At 66.2% G+C, this 21508-nt stretch overlaps 1 protein-coding gene across 1 annotated transcript in view; it reads right to left on the bottom strand.

Moving 5' to 3' along the window:
- Positions 1–21508, bottom strand: part of MEGF6 (multiple EGF like domains 6) — an 83139-nt gene that overhangs the window by 29844 nt on the left and 31787 nt on the right. Inside the window, exon 5 of the mRNA XM_045546576.1 lies at positions 8579–8701. Within this exon, the coding sequence (XP_045402532.1) occupies positions 8579–8701 (123 nt within the window). The remainder of the gene's footprint in view (positions 1–8578; positions 8702–21508) is intronic.

Below are 21508 nucleotides of genomic sequence, written 5' to 3'. Positions count from 1 at the left end.
CCAGCTGGGCGGAGGGACCCTGCACGGGCTGAGCAGCGGGCACCAGGCCCTGGGCTCTCCGTCACAGGCACCTGCATCTCACTTCCCTCCCTCCCAACAAAGGTGGGCTTGGTCACATGACTGCTGCCGGCCAGTGAAACGTGAGCAGAGGCACAGGCGTCACTTCTGGGTGGACACATTTAGGAGCAGGTGGGAGACTCTGGCCCTGTCTCCCCCCCTCCAACTGCCGCACAGTGGGCCCTGGGCACACACAAGGGGCTGCTTGGTCTGAGTCTGGAGGAGGTGATGGGGTGGCCTGGGGACACGGGGAGGTGAGGGCATGTTCCCTGCAAAAGGGCCACCCCACACACAGGCGGGGACGGTCCCAGCTAACGCCAGGGGAGGGCACATGGGGGCTGGGAGGGGCAGGGGCCCCAGAGCAGGAGGTCAGTTTGTGGGCTGGGGTCACACACAGTCCATCCTGCCCCCCACGGAGATGCGTAGAACCGGCCTCCAGAACGTGCCTCCCACACCTTCCTCTGCGGCCGCCATGGGGTTTGTTTTAGGAGCGGGGCCCCCGCTGGCCTCAGAGCCCAGGCCTGGCTTGGGCCTTGCTGACCATTCCAGCATCAGCCTCATGGTAAACGCATTACCCCGTCTCTGCTCCGTGCCCCAGCCAAAGGAAGGAAAATTAAAACCGCGGTTGTTTCCGCAAGCCCAGCTGCCATTCCCGACCGCAGCTGTCCCTGGCTGGGGCCAGGCAGAAAGTGGGGAGCCCCTCCTCTGGCAGACACCAGGCCCCAGGAGAGCCCGAGATGGAGCAGTTCCGTCCCGCACGCTCGACTCGGTTCAGACAGCCCGGGGCAGGGACATCAGAGCCCCGCACGGCACTGAGAATCCTCTGTCCCGGGGAGCTGCCGCTGCGGGCCAGCCTGGAGCCATGTGCACGTAGGTGTGAGTGTGACCAGGCTGTCTCGGTGGCCTCTGTGTCCTGGTGTGGGGCTCGCGGAGGCCAGCTGCAGAGTTGGTGGAAGCTGCGTGCCTGGGAGCCCATGCCCGGCCCGTGACAGGGCTGAGTGAGCCCACTCCTGGTGGCCGGGGCACATCACCCTCCGGCTTCCTGCACCCCACCCGGCCTGTGGGGCCCATCAATCTCCCCTGCAGGGCTTCCCAGCTCCCAGTCGGGGTCAGCCCCTGACCGTCCACACCTTCCCCTCCAGCCCTCCCATGGGAAGACACTCAGGCCCAAGGGCCCTCGCCAGCGTGACAGCCTCTCACCGGCCTCCGCCCTGCCCGCAAGGGAAGCTCTTCCCCTCTGCTCCCCCCGCCCCCACTTCTGCCAGCCTGGGGGAGGGGAGGATTTGAGGACGGGGCTCTGGGGTTTGGCAGAGGGTTTGGGGGTCAGGGACCCAGCTGCCCAGCTGGGTCCAGCAGTGAGGGGTGTGAGAGAATGGGGTGGGGGCCTGGGCCCAAGTCCCCGTCTCGGGGGTGCTCTGGAGAAGAGATGGGGTGCGGTGGGGAAGGCGGCCCGGGCGGCCGGGCGTAGGGTGCAGCCGTCCCTACACACCAAGGCAGCGGCCAGAGACCCAGGCAGCAGGAGCTGCGACCAGGGGCAGGAGCTCAGACTGAAGGGGCCTGGCCTGGGTGGGTGGGCAGAAATGAGCAGAAAGGGGGCGGCTGGGTCGGGGGGCAAAGTAGGGGCTCGAGGTGGGACAAGGCACAGGCAGGCTGAGCAGGGCCCGCCCTTCCCAGGAACGTGCCGTGAGGGGCCAGATCCCGCCAGGCCCGGCTCCGGCCGCACACACCCGTCTCTGCTCCTCGGCCCAGCCAGCAGGGCCCGGTTGGTTCCGCCCTGAGGAGGCAGAGGGGGGACATGAGTTGGCCCAGGTCAGGCGGGACACCCCTGCCTTCCTGAGGCATCTGACAGCTCCAGCCAGCTCAGAGTCCCCGGCCTCTGGGGCCCAATCCCCCCTCAGCCTCCTCGGGGGGGCTGGACCACTAGGAAACAGGGGTTGCTGAGGTTGCTGAGGTCAGGAGAGGGGCCATCTGGCACTTCCATTTCCTGAGCCCAGGAGGCCCCCGGCTCAGCGGCAGAAGCTTCCAGGACCAGGCGAGACCCGCCTGAATTGTCCACTGGGTGCCTTCCCAGCCCAGACGGCCGACGGCCAGGCCAGGGTCCCGGGTGCATTGGGGTGCACCACCGGGTGTGTCCACTTCCCCTCCCGGAGACCTGGGTCTCAGGACTGTGGCTTCCGAGGGTCACACTTGTCCTAAACGATGGCTCCGGGATTCAAACCCAGGCCTTCCGGGCCCACAGGTCCCTCGGCCAGCCACGGGCATCAGGAGACCGGCTGCGTGCAGGCCGCAGGCTGCCCACACTGGGGTGTCCCCCAGGACTTGGGGAGTCGGCGCAGGCCTCCTGCCTGTCCCCGGGCTGGCTCTAGCTGCTGACGCTGAGGGCTGCGTTCCCACCCTGGCGTTCACCGAGAACACAGCTGCCAGGGTTTGCTCAAGAGAGGCACGAACGTGAGCAGAGCAGGAAACAGAGGCTTTAGCGCTCGGCACCGCCGACAGAGGAGGCCTCTGGCCACAGATACCTCGTCGGAAATGCCACCATCCTTCCTGGAAGGAACACGGTTTGCAGCCAGGTTTCCTCCCTGCGTCCGGAGGACGGCCCGCCACGGGTGCCGGCCCAAGGAACGAGGCCACGGCTTTGCCACCAGCAGCCCCAAGTGCGCACCAGGGCTCCCGGGGCCCACAGGTGGGGACCCTGAGGCCTTGTCTCGCTCTCGGCTGCTCCACAGCTGTCCTGGCCCTTCCTGCTGCTCTGACAAAATACCTTAGTCTGGGCAACTCACAAACGCCAGGGTTTACTTCTCACAGCTCCAGAGGCTGGGAAGCCCACGCCCGGGGTGCGGCAGGGCTGCTGCTTGGCGGGGCTTGTTCCTCCCACATGAGGAGGGGAGCTGGCCCCTGCCCCTCCGCTACGGGCACTGGGCCCTTCAGGACCCAATCCCCCCTCCCAGGGGCCCACCTCTGCAGAGCCTCGCACTGGGGAGCGGGTGTCCACACACGTTCCGAGGGACACTGCCACGCAGGCCGCAGCACCTGCCCCGCGCCACACGCCCACTCTGGCCCGGCACCGCTGGCGGCGGGTGTAAGTGCGTAGGAAGCCCCTTCCAGGTCGCGGGAAGCCGCAGGCCGGAGGGACGGGAGACCCCTCTAGGTCAAGCAGCCCGTGTGCCGGACGTTACCAAGGGGCTCTGGGCGTCCGTCCCCTCCGCCACCCCCAGCTGTAACTGCAAACACGACTGCCCCTCCCTGGGCCTCTCCCTCTGTGACAGGGGTACAGCCCTGCCACGGAGCGGCCGTGAGCACTGCGGGGGGGGCTGCCGCCCAGGCCCGGCACGGCGCGTGGGCTACGCACGGCGCGGAAGCTCCTTCTGCCACCACGACTGCCTTGTGGCTCAGTGAGTGCAGGTGACCCCAGACGGCGCTGAAACCTCCCGAGAGGCCCCCGTGGCGATGCCGCTCTCGGGGGGCGGGGGGAGTCCTGCCACGGGTGGGACGAAGTATGGCCCCCCCCCAAGGAAGGTCAGAGAAAAAGCTCCGCCGCCAAGGGCCTCGTGAGGTGCCGGGCACCTGCCCAGGCTCCAGGAGGAGGGTCTGGATGAGGCTGAGGGCGCCCTCCCCTGCAGGGCACCGCCGGGACGACACAGCCGGGACGGCACCGCCGGGACGGCACCGCCAGTCAGCCCGAGGCTTCCTGATCTCTGGCTCTAGGTCACTTCCCACGTTCCTTCCTCTCCCTGGGGACGGCGAGGCCCTGGCAGCGCCCTCAGGCCGTGAGTGTGACAGACACACTTGTCAGATGGGCCAGGCTGCAGCCCAAGTGACCCGGGTGCGGGCGGGGCTGGGCGGCAAGGCGGAGAGGGGCTCCCAGGGCCTCGAGCCCCCATGGGCTTCTCACGGACACCCAGTGAAGACCCCAGCTCCATGCTGGAAGCCCCCACTGCCCAAGAGCAGCCGGGGGGCTGGGGTCGCTCGCCGAGCCTCCCCTGGGAAGAGCCACCCACTTCCCCGGAGAGAGCCGGCTCCCTGCCCAGCCCCCGCTGGCCGCCACCCGCCACCCGTTCCCAGGCTGCCGCCTCATCTCCCGGAGGAGCAGGGGCAGCCGGGGGGCAGGGGGCAGCAGCACAGCGTCAGGGCAGCCCACGCCGCGTGGGAAGGCAGCCTGGGGGCCCAGCCTCGGGGTGGGCCGGCCGTGAGGGCGAGGGGTCCTGAGCCTCCATCTCCCCCGTGGAAACCCCTGGTCTCCTCTGCCCATAGCATCAACTTCTCCCTCAGACAGGACAGCACAGTTCTCCCGGAGTGTCCCTACCATTTAACGTGAGAACGTGAGGATTGGGCCCACCTTACAGGCAGGTGTTTACAGGACCAAACTCCGAACCAGCGGGCAGTGGAGGCAGGAGGTTGGGCTTCGTGGAGACCTGCCATGGGTCTCCCAGGCCTGGATGTGGGGTCCTGACTGCCCCCCACTCTGGGCCTGAGGTGGGGTCCTTGTCCCCGAGAGCCTAGGTGGAGAGAAGCAGAAGGAGGGCAAAGGGACAGAGGTGGTGACCAAGGCCGAGGCAGAGAGCCGGGCCCCGCAGGTGAGGCGGCTGTCTCTGTCCGTGTCTGCCCCAGAGCTGGCAGGGGCTGGGCCGCTCCCGCAGGCTTCTCTTCCGTCGCGGAGCCCTGGGCCGTCGCCCTGAATCCAAGCACCTTAGAGGTGAGAGTATTACACGTCCCACTCCACAGAGGAGGAGACCGAGGTTCAGAAGGGTACAGTTACCGCCCCAAGGCCACGCAGTAAGGAGCTAAGTAGCAGCTCAACCTGGTCCTCGCTGACACCAAAGTCTGGCCCTGGAGCGGCCTCCCCGAGGGGCCTAATGGGAGGCTGGGCCGTGCCGGAGCTGAGCGCGGGGCCTGCTGCGAGGGGCATCACAGCGGAGCCCCTGCTTCTCCCCAGGGCCGGCAGCTGCGTCACCCACAGGCCTGAGCCCACCTGCCCGGAATGGGGTCTGGAATGGGGCCTGGCACATGGCAGAGGCCGCGCTCTGCCCAGGAAACGACGGAAGTGGCAGCAGACGCCCGGCCTCACCTGGGAGACGCGCCCGCGCTGCTGCCCAGCCTGGCACAGCGGAGCTCACTCCCGCTCAGGATGCCTCCCAGAACACGACACACACCGGGCTGGAGACGCCCCGGAGCCAGGGCCAAGGCACCCTGCGGCCAGGCCCCCGTGCCAGCACTTGGCTTTACGGCGTCGATTCATCACTCTGAGCGGTTCTGGGCTCACCCCACCATCAACCCCTTGCGCGCCGCCCTCCCTGCGAGCGAGCGGGGCTGCTGGCCGCTACTTCTCGGGGCGCCCCAAGTTCCTGCACCGCGTGCTGCGCTCCCACACCCGCTCGGCCGGCACCCGCGAGCCCACGCGTTTGCTGGCTCCTGCGCCAGAGCTGCGATTTCGGGGGAGGCAGGGCTGGCGGGGGACAGAGAAAACACAGCAGGCTCTTGGCTCTCAGCAGGCCCCCTCAGCCACGCGGTGACTTGCAGCCCCAGCCATCCCAAACATGCAGAGCGTGGGGCAGCGAAGCCCCCGGGGCTGGGGCCAGGGAGGGGGCAGGAGGGGAGAGGAGCCGGGCACTGCTGGGACGCAGGCGCTGCACCCCTGGCTAGACACCGTCTAGCCTCCCAGCTGGCCCTGGTCACCTGTCCCTGCCCCAGCCTCCAGCCAGCTCTGCCAGATGGCGCGGACATCGCCTATCCTCAGGGACCCCGGGATGGAGAGAGTCCAACGCCTCCTGCAGGAATGTGAGCCGAGTCCAGGACTGATCTGTTTGCCGACGCTGTGCCGGGCTTTGCGGGGCCGTGTTGGGGGCTGGACACGCCAGGACCCTCAGCCCCACGGCCCGCCATGCCCGGGCAGCACTGGGAGGCCGGCAGCCCCAGAGCACGGTCACAAGACCCCAGCTTCTGGGGGCAGCCATGGGGGCCCCGTTCACCCAGCCAGAACAGCTCCATCCCAGGAGGGCCTCTGAGCCCACATCTCTCTCGGCAGCAGGAGGCTGCAGTGTGGCAGCTCCATCTTCTGGGGCCCTCCATGGGCCCTTGGGGGATCCCCCCTTCCCCAGGCCCGACACACACCTGCCTGGGACCCCACTACTGAGCCCCTGCACCAACCATCCCAGGCTCAGATGCCTGGAAGGCAGAGCCGTTGGTTTACCCTCCCCTCCCCCACCGTCCCAGAAGCCTGTCCCTCCAGAGTCCTGGAGCCACAGCCTGGCAGGGATTCCTGGGGCTGCAGGACAGCACCTGTCCCTCCTCCCAGAGTGCCATCTGCACCCTCTGGCAGGTGCTCTCAAACCCGAGCACGGTCTCTGTGCGAGGTCCCAGGGCCTCTCCACTGGCTGCGACGGGCCAGCCCTGGGCGGCATCGGTGGAGTGACTGCTCGGCCTGGGAGTCAGCGGGAGCCCCGGGTGTCTGCCGTGTGCCAGGGCGGCTGGAACAGTGCAGACACCACAGGCGCTGGCCAAACCCTGGGGACACTCCAGAGCCTCGGGAGGCCACAGCCTTTGTGGGACTCGGCAGGGCCTCAGACCGCCTGCTCCACTCTGCTCCCCCTGGTGCTGCCACCAAGGGCACTGAGGCCACCTCGGGCAGCCACGGCACGGCCCCAGGGCCTGGCGCTGCCTGGCCAACCCAGGGCTTCCCAGATGCCATCAGGGAGTCAGGGTTGGGGACCCCAGTCGGTGCCAGGTGAGGCGAGGGGCTGAGGCATGGCAGGGGACAGGAGGCCCAGGCCCAGCCCCAACCTGAGTGTCCCTCACGGGGGACCCAAGTCCATCTCAGGCTGGGAGGAGGGCTGCCAAGTGGGAGTGGGGCACTTGGGGCTGGGTCTAGCTGACACGGTTCACCGGGTGCCTGCCCAGGGCCCGGAATGTTCTAGGCCCCTGAACTCGTTCCTCACACCAACTCTGCCATCACTCCACTTTAGGGCGGACTGCACAAGGCTCTCAGGGGTGGAGGAAGCTGCCCCGGGCCCGTGACTAGTGGGAGACGCTCGGCCCTTTCCCCAGGACGCACTCACACTGCCAGCCACGGGGAAGGGGCGTCTGTCCACTGGGGTCTCCCGCTGTCTGGGTGGAGACTCTGGGCCGCAGCAACTCCACACTGGGAGGGGTGGGCTGCTTCCCCAAGGTCAAGGTGACATCCGTTCAAATCACCTGCCACCCACAGTGCCAGAGGCCAGGTGTGGGGGGTCCTGGCCCAGCGCCTGACACCCAGTTCCTGCTGGCGAGAAGCCCTGGGTGGGGCCAGGCAGACCCCACCGGCAAAGGTCTCAGTGAGGCCGAATCATGCCCGAAGTGACCACCACGTGGCCCCAGCCGGGGAAATGCAAACACCTGCACCTCCCGTCTCCCACCCCGGTGTGGCTCGCAGTCCCCTGGGTCCCTGACGTACGGGGTGACTGGGGCCTAGGGCTGTGCCACACCTGCAACAGACAGGGCAGGGCCCAGCCGGAGAGCCGGTGCCAGCTGCCAGGCCCCCTTCTAACCCTGCACACCCAGAGGCTCCTCTTCTCCTGCCCCACCCACCTCCGCCTACACTCGGTGTGTCCTGGGGCAGGGGTGCGGGCCGAGGGTGGTTTCTGCCACCCCAAAGGAGCCCATTTCACAGAAGGGGAAACTGAGGTGAGAGCCAGGACCAGGGTGGTGTCTGGGCTGACGAAGGCTATGCCAGGTGGAAGACACACAGAATCTGGGTGCCCAGGGCATCTCGGGCAGGCGGACCACACCCCACCTCTCGGGCACCCAGCCCAGCAGGCTGCCCCCGACAGAGGCTCCCAGCTGGACAGCTGGAGACAGGGCTGGGTTCTCCCGAGGAGGTTCCGAGAGATGATGACAGTGACCGTCTGACCCAGAGAGCAGAACAGAGGCCGCCAGCCCCTCAGCCCCACCGCCCGACCTCTCCCGGGGACCAGCTGCCCAGACACCCACCAACAGGGCCCGGGGCTGGGTGGGGCCAGAGCAGGCAAAGGAGAGTGGGGGGAGAGGGGCCGCCCTCCTCTGCCTCCTTCCCCTCAATCCTGATCTGTTCCCGTCTCTCCCAGGGGCTTTCCTTCCTGTCTGCTCTGATGCTGCTGATGGCTGAGTTGCAGCGTCCGCCCAGAGCTGGGGACACTTCCAGCCGCAGGCCTCGGAGAGTCCCCACCTCCTCCCCGGCAACCCAGCCAGAGCTCCAGACCCACAGCCTGTGTCTCTCCTGAACACAGTGACCAGCTGTCCCCACCGGCCCCTCCTGGCCCCTGCTCAGCCCCAGGGCATGTCCCACCAACAGCAGGTTCTCTGAGCCCCTGCCAGGCCTCTGCGGAGCAGGGGTGAGACCAGACAGGTGGGGGTGGGTCGGGCGAGCAGCTCCGTGAGGACCTGGGCACCCACCCAGGACCCCGAGTGGACCCCGTGGAGCACCCAGGGCAGGGAAGGAGGCCGCCCAGCGGACGAGCGGGGGCAGGGACACCAAGGCGGGTGCAGGGGCCGGGGCCAGGCCGCATCCTACCTTGGCACGTCTTGCCGTCTCCCTGCAGCTGGTGGCCGGGGAGGCACCGGCAGTAGAAGCCCCCCACGGTGTTGCAGCACCGCCCCTCGCAGCCGCCGTTGGCGCTGGCGCACTCGTCCACATCTGCCAGGGGAGAAGCAGGTGAGCGCCAGCCGCACAGCGACCTCTCGCCCTGCGACTCCGGGTGGAGAAAGCCCGGGGCCCCCCACACCACAGGGGACACTGTCCGGCAGCACGGGCCCCGCGGGAAGGGGACCAGGTGTGTGAACCCGGCAGCAGGAGGACCACGTCGCACAACAGGTCCCTCCCGAGTGCCCAGAGAAAGCAGCCTCTGCCGCAGCTCTCAAGTGCCGTGTGAACGGCGCCACTGGGGACGGCTTAGCAGAGGACCCGGGCCTGCCCCCGACAGCAGTCGTGCCCGCTCTGGCCCCAGAGACCCGCCCCTGTGTGTATTCCGGTCAAGCCGTCTGCCACGGCTTTGGGTCTTCCAGGGAGAACCAGGCATCCCTCAGCTCTGAGGCCAGGAGTGGCCCCGAGGTCACCCCCACAGCTACCCGGACCTAGCCGGTGGGCACACCACCCTGGCCCCCCCCTCGGACCGCCCCAGGCCCCCTTGGCCCCTCCTGGCTGGTCTGTGGGGAACAGGTGGCATCTGGGTCAGCCCAGAGCAGGTCAGGCACCCTGGACCCCCAGCCAAGTGGCTGAGCCTCACCTGCCGGGACCCCGAGACCACAGCACCCGTCCTCCCCCTGCCCCTGTGGGTGCAGGAAAGTGGGCGATTGCCCTGGGCCGCCTGTCTGCCCGGCTGGGGCAGCAGGACTCCCACCAGGGCTCCGTCCTCCACCCACAACCGACCCAGCCAGCCAGGGCCTCCGGGAACAAGTGTTGCCGGTGGGGTCAGGTGACCTGCCTCATGTCGCAGGACGCCCTGAACATGTGTAGGGCCCAATGTGGGTGACACACGGACGAGGCACCCCTGCCTGCGCATGCCAGCCGAGCTGCCCCATCTGAGGTGAGCCTCCCGTGCCCTCAGCCCTAAGGCCAAAGGCCTGACCCTCCCAGCTGCAGGGGACCCGTAACCCGGAGACAAGCTCAGAGCCGGTGGAGCCCCACGTGCCGAGGGCACAGGTGGCCCGGCACCAGCCCAGCCCACAGGTGCTGCCCCCGCAAGGCTGGCAGGACCCTTCCCAGCCAGCACGGGAGGCAGATGGGAGCAGGGGCTGGTGCCCCCAGACCTGACCAGCCCACGGCACCCCCAGTGGCTCTGGCATTTCTCCCTGCACCTCAGGAAGGTCCCTGGCAGGCCCCTGAGCCGAGTCAGGGCCTCAGGGGCGGCCACAGTCCCACGGGAAGGACTGTGACAGAATGCAGGCGGCTGCCCCTGGGCTGCTGGAATGCAGCCGCCAGCACAGCCCCGTGGAGGGTCACGGCGGAGACTTCTGGGGAATTCCTAGAGAGTTACTCAGGGCAAGACAGAGGCTAGCCCAGGCCAGGGGTCAGAGCCGGGGGTGCCCAGGGCTCTCAGTCTGCCCAGCCTGGGGAAACAGCCCTGCTGGGCGAGTGGCAGGCCACACAAGCTCCGGGAACTGTCCTGATATTCGGGCCGTGAGGCCAGGCAGCGGGGAGGCAGGTGGCAGGCAGGTGGGGCTGGAGACCCAGCGAGGTCCCCACAGCTGCCCGGGCACCAAGCCCCACTGCCAGGGCAGGAACAGCCTCACAGTGCCCCCCCTGCCCCTGCTGGGCACCGGGGTGAGAGGGGCCACTGCGGCCTGGAGCCTTCAGGGGCTCCCACGCCCACAGGGACAGCCCCTTGGCCTGGCCTGGCACTCACCATGGCCCCGCTGCCCAGTCACCCTCGAAGCTGCTGTGATCACCCCTCCCCTCATCTCCCCATCCCCGATCTCTCTGCGTGGGGGCCCTGCCTTGGGCACCCCGACAGGCCCCTCCTGCCCAGGTTGGACTTGGCCCTGTGCTCTGCACTGGTGGTCTGCCTGTAGCTGGGCCGTGGGAGCCTCAGGCTGGGGTCTGTCCCTGCTAGTCTTGGGGACCCTGTGCCTGGCCCCAGCCTGGCCCACAGGGGCGGCAGGAAACCCTCAGGGGATGTTGAACAAACAGCACATGCAAGGGTCTGTAGGACAGAAGCCAGCGCACGGCAGGGCGGCTAACGTCCCCCGAAGGTCCCCCTGACCAGAGCAGCAGGGGATATGAGGGAAGGGGACCCATCCTGGGCGGTGCGGAGGGGTGTTGAGGAAGGGCTGGACGCTGAGTTTCAGGGTCACCTGTTTAAAGCTGCTCCCCACCCCCACGTCCCCTTTGTGGCCCATCCCACAGCACCTGTGCGAGTGGCGTGCGTCTCCGCCATCGCTGGCCCCCCGGATGCCCGCCTGGAGGCAGGGCTCCCACCACTTGGGCTCCTCGCTGCAACCCAACACCAGCACGTGGCCCCACACTGCGGGCGCTCCAGCCCCTGCTGAACCGATCTGCTCTGCGTGCACGAAGGTGGTGCCGTGGCTGCCTCCGGGGCACCGGGCTCAGGGGAAGGGGGAGGGAAGCTTTCTCCTCCCTTCACCCTTCAGAACTGCAGCCCTGGCCGGGAGCCCCCACTCAAAACCCACATCGAACAGTGTATCTTTCTGGGGGGGCAGCAACCCTGCGCTGGGGGGCTGTTGTGGGTCCTGCTGGCGGTACCCCAGGGTGATCGGCTCAGGGTGGGCTGCAACTCCAGGCATGAGGGGCCGACACCACGTAGCCATCGGGAGACAAGGCTGGGAAGGAGAAGCTCAGTCCCGGAGCAGGCGAGCCCCCACCCAGGACCAGGGCACTCAGGGCTCCGCATCTGGCAGGGAAGGCAGGGGGCTGCCAGGGGGTTCTGAGGGCACAGGGCGAGCCCTGGCTCAGGTTGGCCCATAACAAGCACCCCATTGCTTGGCTGCTTCCAGAATGATCCGACAATTCACCAGCGACTCTGGTGTGAGTACCCCAGGGCCAAACTCCCCCGCCCCAAACTCCCCCGCCCCACTGCTCCTGCCGCTGACCCCGCTGGCGGCTCCACAGGGACTCTGGTTCCAGCTCTGGTCTGTCTTGCGAACTGGCCTCAATGCTGCCGCCCAGGAAACCACCCGGGGGAGCTGCCTGTCTTCCCACTCGCGGGGCGAGTCCTGGGGCCTGCAGCAGCCTGGGCATGAGCCGGGCCCTCGCTCCTGCTGTCGCAGGGCGACCTGGGCCCAGGTGGGGTGTGCAGGGAAGCTCAGGGCCTGGCCCCACTCTGGCTGGTTTCCCTTGGAGCCGGGCCTGTCTGGCTGTGGCTGGAGACACTCACCAGGCAGGAGCTCGCACCCCCACCTCTGTGCAACCGGCGGGGGAGGGCAGCGTTCCCAAGGGGCTCCGGGATCCCCCCCCAGGGAGACTCAGCTTCCCCCACTGGGCAGTGAGGGGGGCACTGTCCCCACTTTCTGGAGGAGGCGGAGCGCAGAGTTGACTCTGACCCTGAGTCACAAAGACAGCCCCCCTGCTTCTCATCAGCCCCCAACCCAGGGACCCCCGCTGTGCCCAAAGCTGCAGGCCCTGGTGGAAGGCACCAGGCTGAAGGTTGGTGAGGGGCGGCTCCATGCCCCAGCCCTCCCCCACGGAGACCTTCCTACCGGCACAAAGCAGTGCCTCCCTCAACAAGGCAAACCCAGAGCCACCGCACGCCCGCTGTCCCACTCTCAGGGGCTACGGACTCACACCCATGCCCGTGCACAGGTGTTCACAACAGCCAAAAGCAAAGACAACTCACATGTCTGTCAGGGGGTGATGAAGAAATAAATGTGGTCTGTCCACGTAAGACTGTTAGTGGTAGGAAGGAGAGAAGGGCCGCTACCTGGGGTGAAGGACGGTCACGTGGGGTGAAGGACGATCACGTGGGGTGAAGGGCGGTCACGTGGGGTGAAGGACGGTCACGTGAGGTGAAGAACGGTCACGTGGGTGAAGGATGGTCACGTGGGGTGAAGGATGGTCACGTGGGGTGAGGGATGGTCACGTGGGGTGAAGGACGGTCACGTGGGGTGAAGGATGGTCACATGAGGCAAAGGATGGTCACGTGTGCTGAAGGACTATCACATGGGGTGAAGGACTATCATGAGGGGGGTGAAGGATGATCATGTGGGGTGAAGGATGATCACGTGGGGTGAAGGATGGTCATGTGGGGTGAAGGATGGTCATGTGGGGTGAAGGACGGTCATGTGGGGTGAAGGATGGGGGGTGAAGGACGGTCATGTGGGGTGAAGGACGGTCACGTGGGGTGAAGGATGGTCACGTGGGGTGAAGGACGGTCACGTGGGGTGAAGGATGGTCATGTGGGGTGAAGGACGGTCATGTGGGGTGAAGGACGGTCACGTGGGGTGAAGGACGGTCACGTGGGGTGAAGGATGGTCACGTGGGGTGAAGGACGGTCACGTGGGGTGAAGGACTATCATGGGGGGGGTGAAGGATGGTCACGTGGGGTGAAGGATGGTCATGTGGGGTGAAGGATGGTCACGTGGGGTGAAGGACGGTCACGTGGGGTGAAGGACGATCATGTGGGGTGAAGGATGGTCACGTGGGGTGAAGGAAGATCATGTGGGGTGAAAGAGAGTCATGTGGGGTGAAGGACGGTCAAATGGGGTGAAGGATGGTCATGTGGGGTGAAAGAGAGTCATGTGGGGTGAAGGAGGGTCATGTGGGGTGAAGGAGGGTCACGTGGGGTGAAGGACGGTCACGTGGGGTGAAGGAGGGTCACGTGGGGTGAAGGACGGTCACGTGGGGTGAAGGAGGGTCATGTGGGGTGAAGGAGGGTCATGTGGGGTGAAGGAGGGTCACGTGGGGTGAAGGAGGGTCATGTGGGGTGAAGGAGGGTCATGTGGGGTGAAGGACGATCACGTGGGGTGAAGGAGGGTCATGTGGGGTGAAGGACTATCATGTGGGGTGAAGGAGGGTCATGTGGGGTGAAGGAGGGTCATGTGGGGTGAAGGAGGGTCATGTGGGGTGGAGGAGGGTCATGTGGGGTGGAGGAGGGTCACGTGGGGTGAAGGGCCACCACGTGAAAGGGCTGGAGACATTGTTCTGGGGAGGAAGCCAGGCGAGCAGGGGTGTGTGTTTTAAGATTCTATTCGTATGAACGTCCAGAAGAGGAAAATCCAAAGACACAGAAAAGAGGATAGTGGGCTGGGGAGCGGGGAATGTGGGATGCCACTAACGGGCAAGGAGTCTCCTTTGAGGGTCAGGGAAAAGTTTTTGAACTAGACGGAGGTGACGGCTGCACAGCACTGTGAATGTACTAACTGCCACCGAAGGGTGCACTCCAGCAGGGTCGAGAAAGCAATCCTCAGACTGCACCCCACATCTCACTGCTACAGGAGTTTTGGTGCAGAAGGAAGAGGGGTGCCCTAGGCCCTGGCTCCCCATGGCTCTGGCCTCATCATGGGGGACTCACTTAGTGGCAGCAACTCTGAAAATGTCTCAGCTACCCAGCAGCCACCCAGCCTGGTCAAGGGATCCCAAAACACAGTCCTCACAGCTACTCCAGCAACCGCAGGCTGCAGAGTGAGGACCCCGCACCAGGCCTGGGCACAGCCCCTGCGCACGGCAAGACCCCATGGCGCTCCTCTGTCCTGCAGGGAGGCCGAGCGCCACTCAGGGGCAGCCAGAGGCCAGCAGGGCTGCGGCTTTCACCAGGCAAACCAGCCACGTGGCCACCTGCCCTGCCCAGGGCCACCCTCTGGGCTCCACCGGGGCTTGTGAAACTCACAGCCACCTCCCAGTCTGTGCCAGAGGCGGGATCCTGAGGGCCAAGCTCCCTTCAGCGTCTGCTCTCTCTGGGATGGCAAGTCTAGGCGCTTGGCATCTCAGCCCCCGACCCCATAGGCCCCAAGTGGACATTACATCAGCCTTGTCCCAGGTGAGGACCATTCCTGTGGACGGGTGGAACTGTGGCCCAGCTCCAGGTGCACTTTGTCATGCAGCCCTTGGAACCAGCGCGGTGGCTCTCCACTGTCCTGGGATTCCCAATTCACCATGAGGGCGTGGCCTCCCGGGGGCCCCCAGCGCTGGCACAGGGCAGGACGTTAGCACTCAGCCCTGCAGGGGCAGCCCCCCAGGCAGGGGCCCTCTTCTTCTCCAGGCTCTGGGGACACTGAGAGAGCAGGTGTCCCAGTGGCCAGGGGACACACAGGCACACCAGCCACGTGGGGCCCAGCTGGATGCCAGGAGGGCCCTGGGGTTGGGGCCCAGGTCCGAGCCCAGAAAGGGCTGAGGAATCCCGAAAGCAGCCCTGGGAGACGCCCTGCGGCCGGGCGGTGTGAGGGGAGGGGAGCGTGTCCTCGGCAGCCGGGCTCGATCGTCCACCCCCCACCAGGGGCTGGGCTGCCCCTCCCCCAGGCCTGGCCCGGGGGCAGCGCAGAGGCCACTACACAGCGCAGGTCCTGGGCACAGCTCAGGCTCCGTCCCAGAAGCCAGGCCCAGCTGGGCCCCCAGGCCACCCTGCAAGGTCCCCGCCCCCTCCAGACAGACCTAGCTGCCACTCAGGCCAGGTGGACCTCAGGGAGAAGGCACAGCCCTTCCAAGCCCCTGAGTCACTGCCAGGCCCGGGAGCCAGGCTGCCCGGCACCTGCCCGGGTGCGGCTGCCCCCAGCCCCACTGCACTCTGTCCTCTCCCTGCTGGTCTCCACCCCAGCCTGAGTGTGGGTCCAGCCTGCCCCGGCTCCTCCGGGTGCCCCAGTGACCCCAGGAACCCCAGCAGCACCCTGGCATGTGTCCCTGAGCACGCTGGTTCCTTCTTGGGAGTTCCCAGGAAGAGGCAGATGGGGAGGGCACAGTCAGGGGCCCCCGCCCCACCCCGAGGGGAGGGGCTGATGAGGAGGGGGAAGACGCACCTGTGGAATCGAGGCTGAGCCCACCTAAAGAGAGGCCACCCTGTGCCCACCAGGCAGGGGAGGTGGCCGGGGCCTTGCGGGCTTGGTCTGGGGGGACGACTATCCCCACCTGAGTCTGCCCACCCGGGCTTCCTCCAGCAGCCAGGATTTGCAAGGTCCTGCCTGCCCGGGAGGCCAGGACCCTCCCTTCCTGCAGCCAGGTGCCACCAGGCAGGCCGAGGCTGCTCCCTGAATCCCAGGCCCGTGCAGGCGGAAACCAGCAGGACCGGAGTCCCAGCAGCTCCAGGCAGCAGAGACCAAGGCACTGCAGGTATCGGCCATTAGTGCCCGGTATTTAATCTGTCTGGGTCAGAAACGAAAGCCTGGGGCAGCACAGCCCAGGTGGGACCCAGGTCCTCCACAGCCAGAACCAAGACCCTGTCACGCTCCATGCTGCATGGGGCCCCAGGGAGCTGGGCCTGCAGACAAACACCAGGACCCCGCGGGCGGAGTGCACGGCGCTGCCAGGCCAGGACCCGCCACAGCTTGTACCAGAAGCTCCTCCTGGGGTCCTGGGCCAAGGCCTCGTGGCGTGGCTCCCAGGGAAGCGTCTCCCAGGTGGGACAGGGACCAGGGCTGGCAGCCCCAGGCAGAACCGCCCCTCCCCTGGCTGAGGAGACAAGCTGTCCTGGAGAATCTGGCTAGCACCGATTTGAGCACCTGTCCAAGAAATATTGCCCCAAACAAGCCCCCAACTCAAAAAGCTGTCCCACCACTGCCCAGGGGACGGGTCCTGAGTGCGGGCAGCCAGGGCCCTGAGGGCCCCGCCCGTGACTACATCCAGTCTGTCACCACCCTGGGACTGGCAGGACCCTGGCTCGTCCCAGAACCGGCAGAGTAGGGTGTGCAGCCAGTGGAACCCCCTCTGTCACACGCAGAGCAAGTGATGTTAGCTGTGCCAATGGCCATCCCGTGAGTCCACCTCCCACTCCCCAGCCCTGGCAGGACTTCCCAGGCCGGGGCGGGGGCTGGGGGCTCCACAGATCACCCTGAGCTCTGTGTGAGACCAGGTATCCAGTTTCGGATCAAACTCCATGGTCTGGGCCCTAAGGGACAGCACAGCCCCCAGGGCCATCTGGGACCAGGCTGCCCGAGCTCCCCGAGGCAGAAACGTCATACTCATTTTCCAGGAACTGGCACATCCCAAACCGTTTGTTTGCTGGATGAAATTAAATTCGCAAAGGTGCCTCCTCCCGGGGCGGAGCAGGCAGGGTTGGGAGAAATTCCCGCACAAGCTGCCTGGGGGCCCCAGCGCCCCCGCCTCCTGCCCGCAGCTCACCCGCCCTCCCCTAGGAACAGGCTGGACCACCCGAGGCGCAGGCAACGCTCTAGACCGAAAGTGATCTTAGGGCGCTCTGGCGGATGGGGAGGCAGCATCGAAATTGTCCTCCCCAGCGGGACACAGGGAGCAGGAGGGGCCCGAGAGGTCCTGTCCCAACACGGCGGAGCCCCCAGGAGCTCTGGGGGTGGGCGTGGTGAGGCTGCAGTTATTTCCCTTGTTTTTCTGTTCCGGTTTTCAGTGACCGTGGTGGGCAGCAAGACGCCGGCTCCCTAATCCCCCGAACCCGAGCACGCTCTGTCACGGCAGAGGGGGGTTAAGGCAGCAGAAAGAATTAAGCCGCTAATCGGCTGGCCCCGACACGGGGAGACAATCCCGGATTATCTAGGCGGGTCCCTGATCACGAGGCCGGCCAGCGTGGGGCGGGAGAGGGGGTCAGGGTCCGGGAACAGGGGGGATGTCGGGGTGGTCGGAGGGTGCAGCACAGCTGCCTCTGAAGTCAGAGGGGGGCCGCGAGCCAGGCGACCTGCGAGAGCTCCAGAGACTGGAAAGGCGAGGAAACCGAGATCCCACAGGCCCCGGACGGAACCGCCCTGACCCCACCTTGGCCTGTGTTGAATTCTAAACTCCAGAACTGTGAGACAATAAATCTACGTGGTTTTCAACCAGGAAGCTGGTGGTAACTTGCCATGGGAGCAAAAAAAACACGAATACAGTGACTAGGCATGTAGCACCTTTAAATTTTAAAAATAAAAACACAAAACAACTCACTTCCCTGGACGAGCTGGGCCGGCTGCCCTGGCCCCAGCATGCCCTGGGCTCCCAGGCCCGCGGGGAGCATCCTGCCCAGCTGGGCTGGCCCAGAGGGGCCTCCGTCTCGGAGCAGGGGGAGCTGCCATCTAACTGAGCCCTGGGACGAGCACCCACCTCGCCGGGTGGTTATTGCGGCTCCTGCAGCCCAGAAGTCCTGAGAAGCACAGCCAGAGGGTGGGGAGCCCGGTGTGAAGCTCAGGAGGCACATCCCGGAAGGCCTCCTGGAAGAGGCGTCATCTGGGCAGACACTGTGCACACAGGCTCAGAGGAAAGCATCTGTTTTTCCAGCGGGGTGCTGCCGGGGCAGGTACAGCCGACCCGGGGCTGGGCTTCCCCACACCTCTGTGGACATACATGTGGAAAGCCCCGCCCTTCCTGCATGTCTGCAGATGCTTTGCTGCCGGAGGGATCACACAGACCCTCTGCAGGGGGAGGCACGCAGTGCAACAGCCCCTCCCTGCTCCGTGCACTGCCGTGCGGGGCCTGTGGTCTGGATTTGCAACGCGGCGTTCTCCTCCGGACCCTCAGCACGGCAGGAAGGACACGCGTCCACCCAGCTGTCCTGGTCCCACGTCACCCCCTCGTGGCAGCGCCAGGAACTGCCTGCCTGCTTTTCCCCTTCCCCACCGTGGAGTCTGAGGTGCCACTCCCTCATTGCCCGCTCTCATCCCTCTCCCGCCCCCATGCCAGCCTTTGCTCACACGCAAACGCACGCGTGACCCTGCCCACCTCCCTTCTGATTTCTTCCAAACCTGAGTATCCTAGACCGCTCCCCGCCCCTCAGCCCACCCGCCCGCACCTGGCGGGTCTGGAGTGCGATCCCCCTCGGGCCCAGGGGGGAGAAGGGAACCCGTGGGCTTCGGTCCTGTGCGGCGGGGCCGTCCCGAGTGCCAGCTGCTGTGCCCTTGTTAAACCTCAGGACCCCAGAAACCGGTTCACAGCTGCCACCCGCCACGGTGCTCTCCCCTGGTCTAAGCAACCGGCCTTGCCGCAGAAGGACTTCCTCCCACCAGGCGCACAGAGGCTTTGCCGATGCCACTGGGAACCGCGGCGCATTGCCAACCTGTCAACTTGCGAGCATTAGTGACAACCACAGTCACAAACCACACCGGGGTTTGCTGGGGGGTGGGGGCTCCAGGCCCCGTGGCGCCCACCCCGAGGGCAAAGCAAAGGAAACGGGCACCGGCACACACTGGGAACACACAGACAGAGCGCTGGGCGGGGGGGCGGGCAAGGCGAGCAGGGAAAGCAAAAGCTGGGTTTTATTTTTATTTTTTTAACTGATAGATTTTAGCTTTTAGAGCAGTTTTAGGTTTATGGAAAAATTGAACAGGAAGTACAGAGCGTTCCCACATCCCCTCCCCAACACAGTCGCATAACTTCCTTCGCCTGTTAGTGACACATTTGTTACAAACAACAGACCAATATTGATACATTGTTACTAACTGAGGCCCACGGCTACGCTAGGGCTCGCTCTCGCTCTCGGTATTGTACATTCCATGGGTTTGGGCAAATGAGGAATGACATACACCTGCCATCACAGTGTCACCCAGGGGGTTTCACTGCCCTGAAAATCCTCTGCATCCCACCCAGTCGTCCTCCTCCCCGACCCGCAGCCACCCTCATCTTTTCACTGTCTCTGTAGTTTTGCTTTTCCAGATGTCACGTAGCTGGAATCTCGCCACGTAGCTTTTGCAAACTGGCTTCCTTTGTTTGGCAAGACACATCCGAGGAGGCCACACCGTTCACTGTGTCCAGGAGGAAAGCTCGTGGGGGCGGGGCGGGTCCCGCGGGCTCAGGGGGTTCCTCCCCAGGCCCTGGGAGGCTGGACGCCACCAACCTCTCCCCATCTGTGGTTACCGGGGCAACCCTGGAAACCAAGAGTGGGTCGCCTGGAAAGGGTCAGACAGGCCTCACCCACCCTGGATTTCCAGGGTCACCCAGCAGTGCCCTCTGGCTGCCACGGGAACAGCTGGCGACAGACTCACGGGCAGGCTGCAAGTGGGTTCACTGCTGGGGTCCCTCGCCCAGGCCTCTGCCATGCGGGGGCCGCACCTACCCAGGCCTCTGCCGTGCTCCACGCGGCAGGGAGTTAGGCACAGAGCTGGCTCGGGGTCGCCCTTGCCTCGGCAGGGGCTGCTCTGAAGGGAAAGGCCCCGCCCAGCCAGAGAGCCTTCCAGAGGGGGCCCACTGGGGGGAGGCTGCTGCTGACCACAGAGCCCCATCCCCCCACGCCCCGCATAGGCACCTGCCCCAGAGAGGTGGGAGCAGCAGGAGGAGACACGAGGAGCCAGGGAGGTGGGTCCGCCAGCGGGGCCGACCGCGCTCTCCCACTCCCGGCACCGTTTCTCTGCCGACTCTGACAGCGACTGGGATAGGGGTGGGGGGGTCCATCTGCACAAACCAGCCTCCAGAAATGTGGGAATGGGGCTTTTCTTTCCCACCTGTTTCCCACAAAACAGGACAAAATGTCAAAGCCTTAGAAGGAAGCCAAGAACAATCCTCGGTTCCCCCAAAGATCCAGGTCTGCACTCCCCTGCGTGGCCGAGTTTCTGGGATGTTCTGCGTGGGGAGGCCCTTGCCGGCCACTCTGCTTCCCCGAGCAGGGCCAGCCGGGCACGGAGCCCGAGCACTCCAGCCCCCCTCCTCTGCGGGCGTCTGCCTGTCTCCGCCTCTCCCTGTCTGTTTGACTCTGTCTCTCTGTACCTCTCTGTCTTTCTTTGTCTCTCAATGTCTCTACGTTTCTCTGTCTCTTTGTCTCTCTGAGTCCCCCTGGGGTCCACCCAGACCCCTAGACCCACACATAGTCGAGACCCACACGGAGGAGCCCAGAGGCCTTGGAGGGCCCCAACCAGGCGAACGCTGCGGTCTCAGTGACAGGACGTGACACGCTCCCTTCGCCGCTTGCTCTGATTCTGGGCCAGGAGCAAGAAGAGCTGGAGGCTCCGCACCTTCCTGTTACTCCCTCGAGCAGAGCCCAGGCCGCTGCCAGGGCAGGCTGGGCCTCACGCTGGGCCTGGAGCCCTTGGCCAGGCTGGGCCAACTGTCCCCTCACGTCCGCCTGGTCTGAACCAAGAGTTGGACACGCTGGAGCCTCTAGTCAGCCAGGCACCTGCCCGACAGCCCCTTGGCCAGACACCCCTGTCCAGGACACGCGGCGTGGCAGCAGCACCTCCCTCTGGCCCGCTCCAGACAGGCGGTGGCTACAGTGGAGGTGACAACCTGGCCCGGCCATCCCCAGATGCTCCCTGCACCCACCCCTGGGAAGGGGCCTGGCTGTCCCCAGGAGCCCGGGGACGTGGCTGGAAGTGCTCTCAGAGCAGGCGCCCTCGGCCCAGCAGCACAGCATCAGTCCAGTACGGATCTCCGTGCAGAGGCCTCCTGCTCTGACAGCTCAGCCCCCGTCCCCCCACAAGTGAGCGGGCCCAGCACCTCCGCAGTGAGGGGCACACATCGCCCGCACCTCCGAGGAGGTCGTGTCCCACCCACCCACACCCTCAGCAGGACTGTCACTGCCCCCAGGACCACACCTGTCTCTCCATGGATCACTTCAGGCCACAGGGCTGGTGGCTGCAGACCCCAGAGTCAGGCCCGTGCTTGGTGCCTGTGGGCACCCCAGAGCTCTGGGCTTGGGGGACAGAGCCTCCCCCATGAAGCCCCTGCCCCGCCCTGGCGAGGCCGTGCTGCAGTGAGCACTCTATCAGGAAAGCCACCCCGTCGTGGCCGCCAGACCCCCGTGGCCAGCCCTCCCACCACGCTGGCCACCCTGGCCACGCTGGCAGCGTCCCCCACCTGGACCGGGCAGGTCCTCACACAGACCTGAGCCTGTCTGACCTCCCCTCTGCCGAGGCCCAGCAGCCCTGCTGTCCCTGCAATCTCGTCTCTGTCCCCTCGTCCTGACTGTGCTCC

The sequence above is a fragment of the Lemur catta genome, chromosome 3 (assembly GCF_020740605.2).
Source record: "Lemur catta isolate mLemCat1 chromosome 3, mLemCat1.pri, whole genome shotgun sequence".
NCBI lineage: Eukaryota > Metazoa > Chordata > Mammalia > Primates > Lemuridae > Lemur > Lemur catta.
The sequence above is the reverse complement of the archived record's forward strand: the minus strand, read 5'-3'. Positions and strand labels throughout refer to the sequence as shown.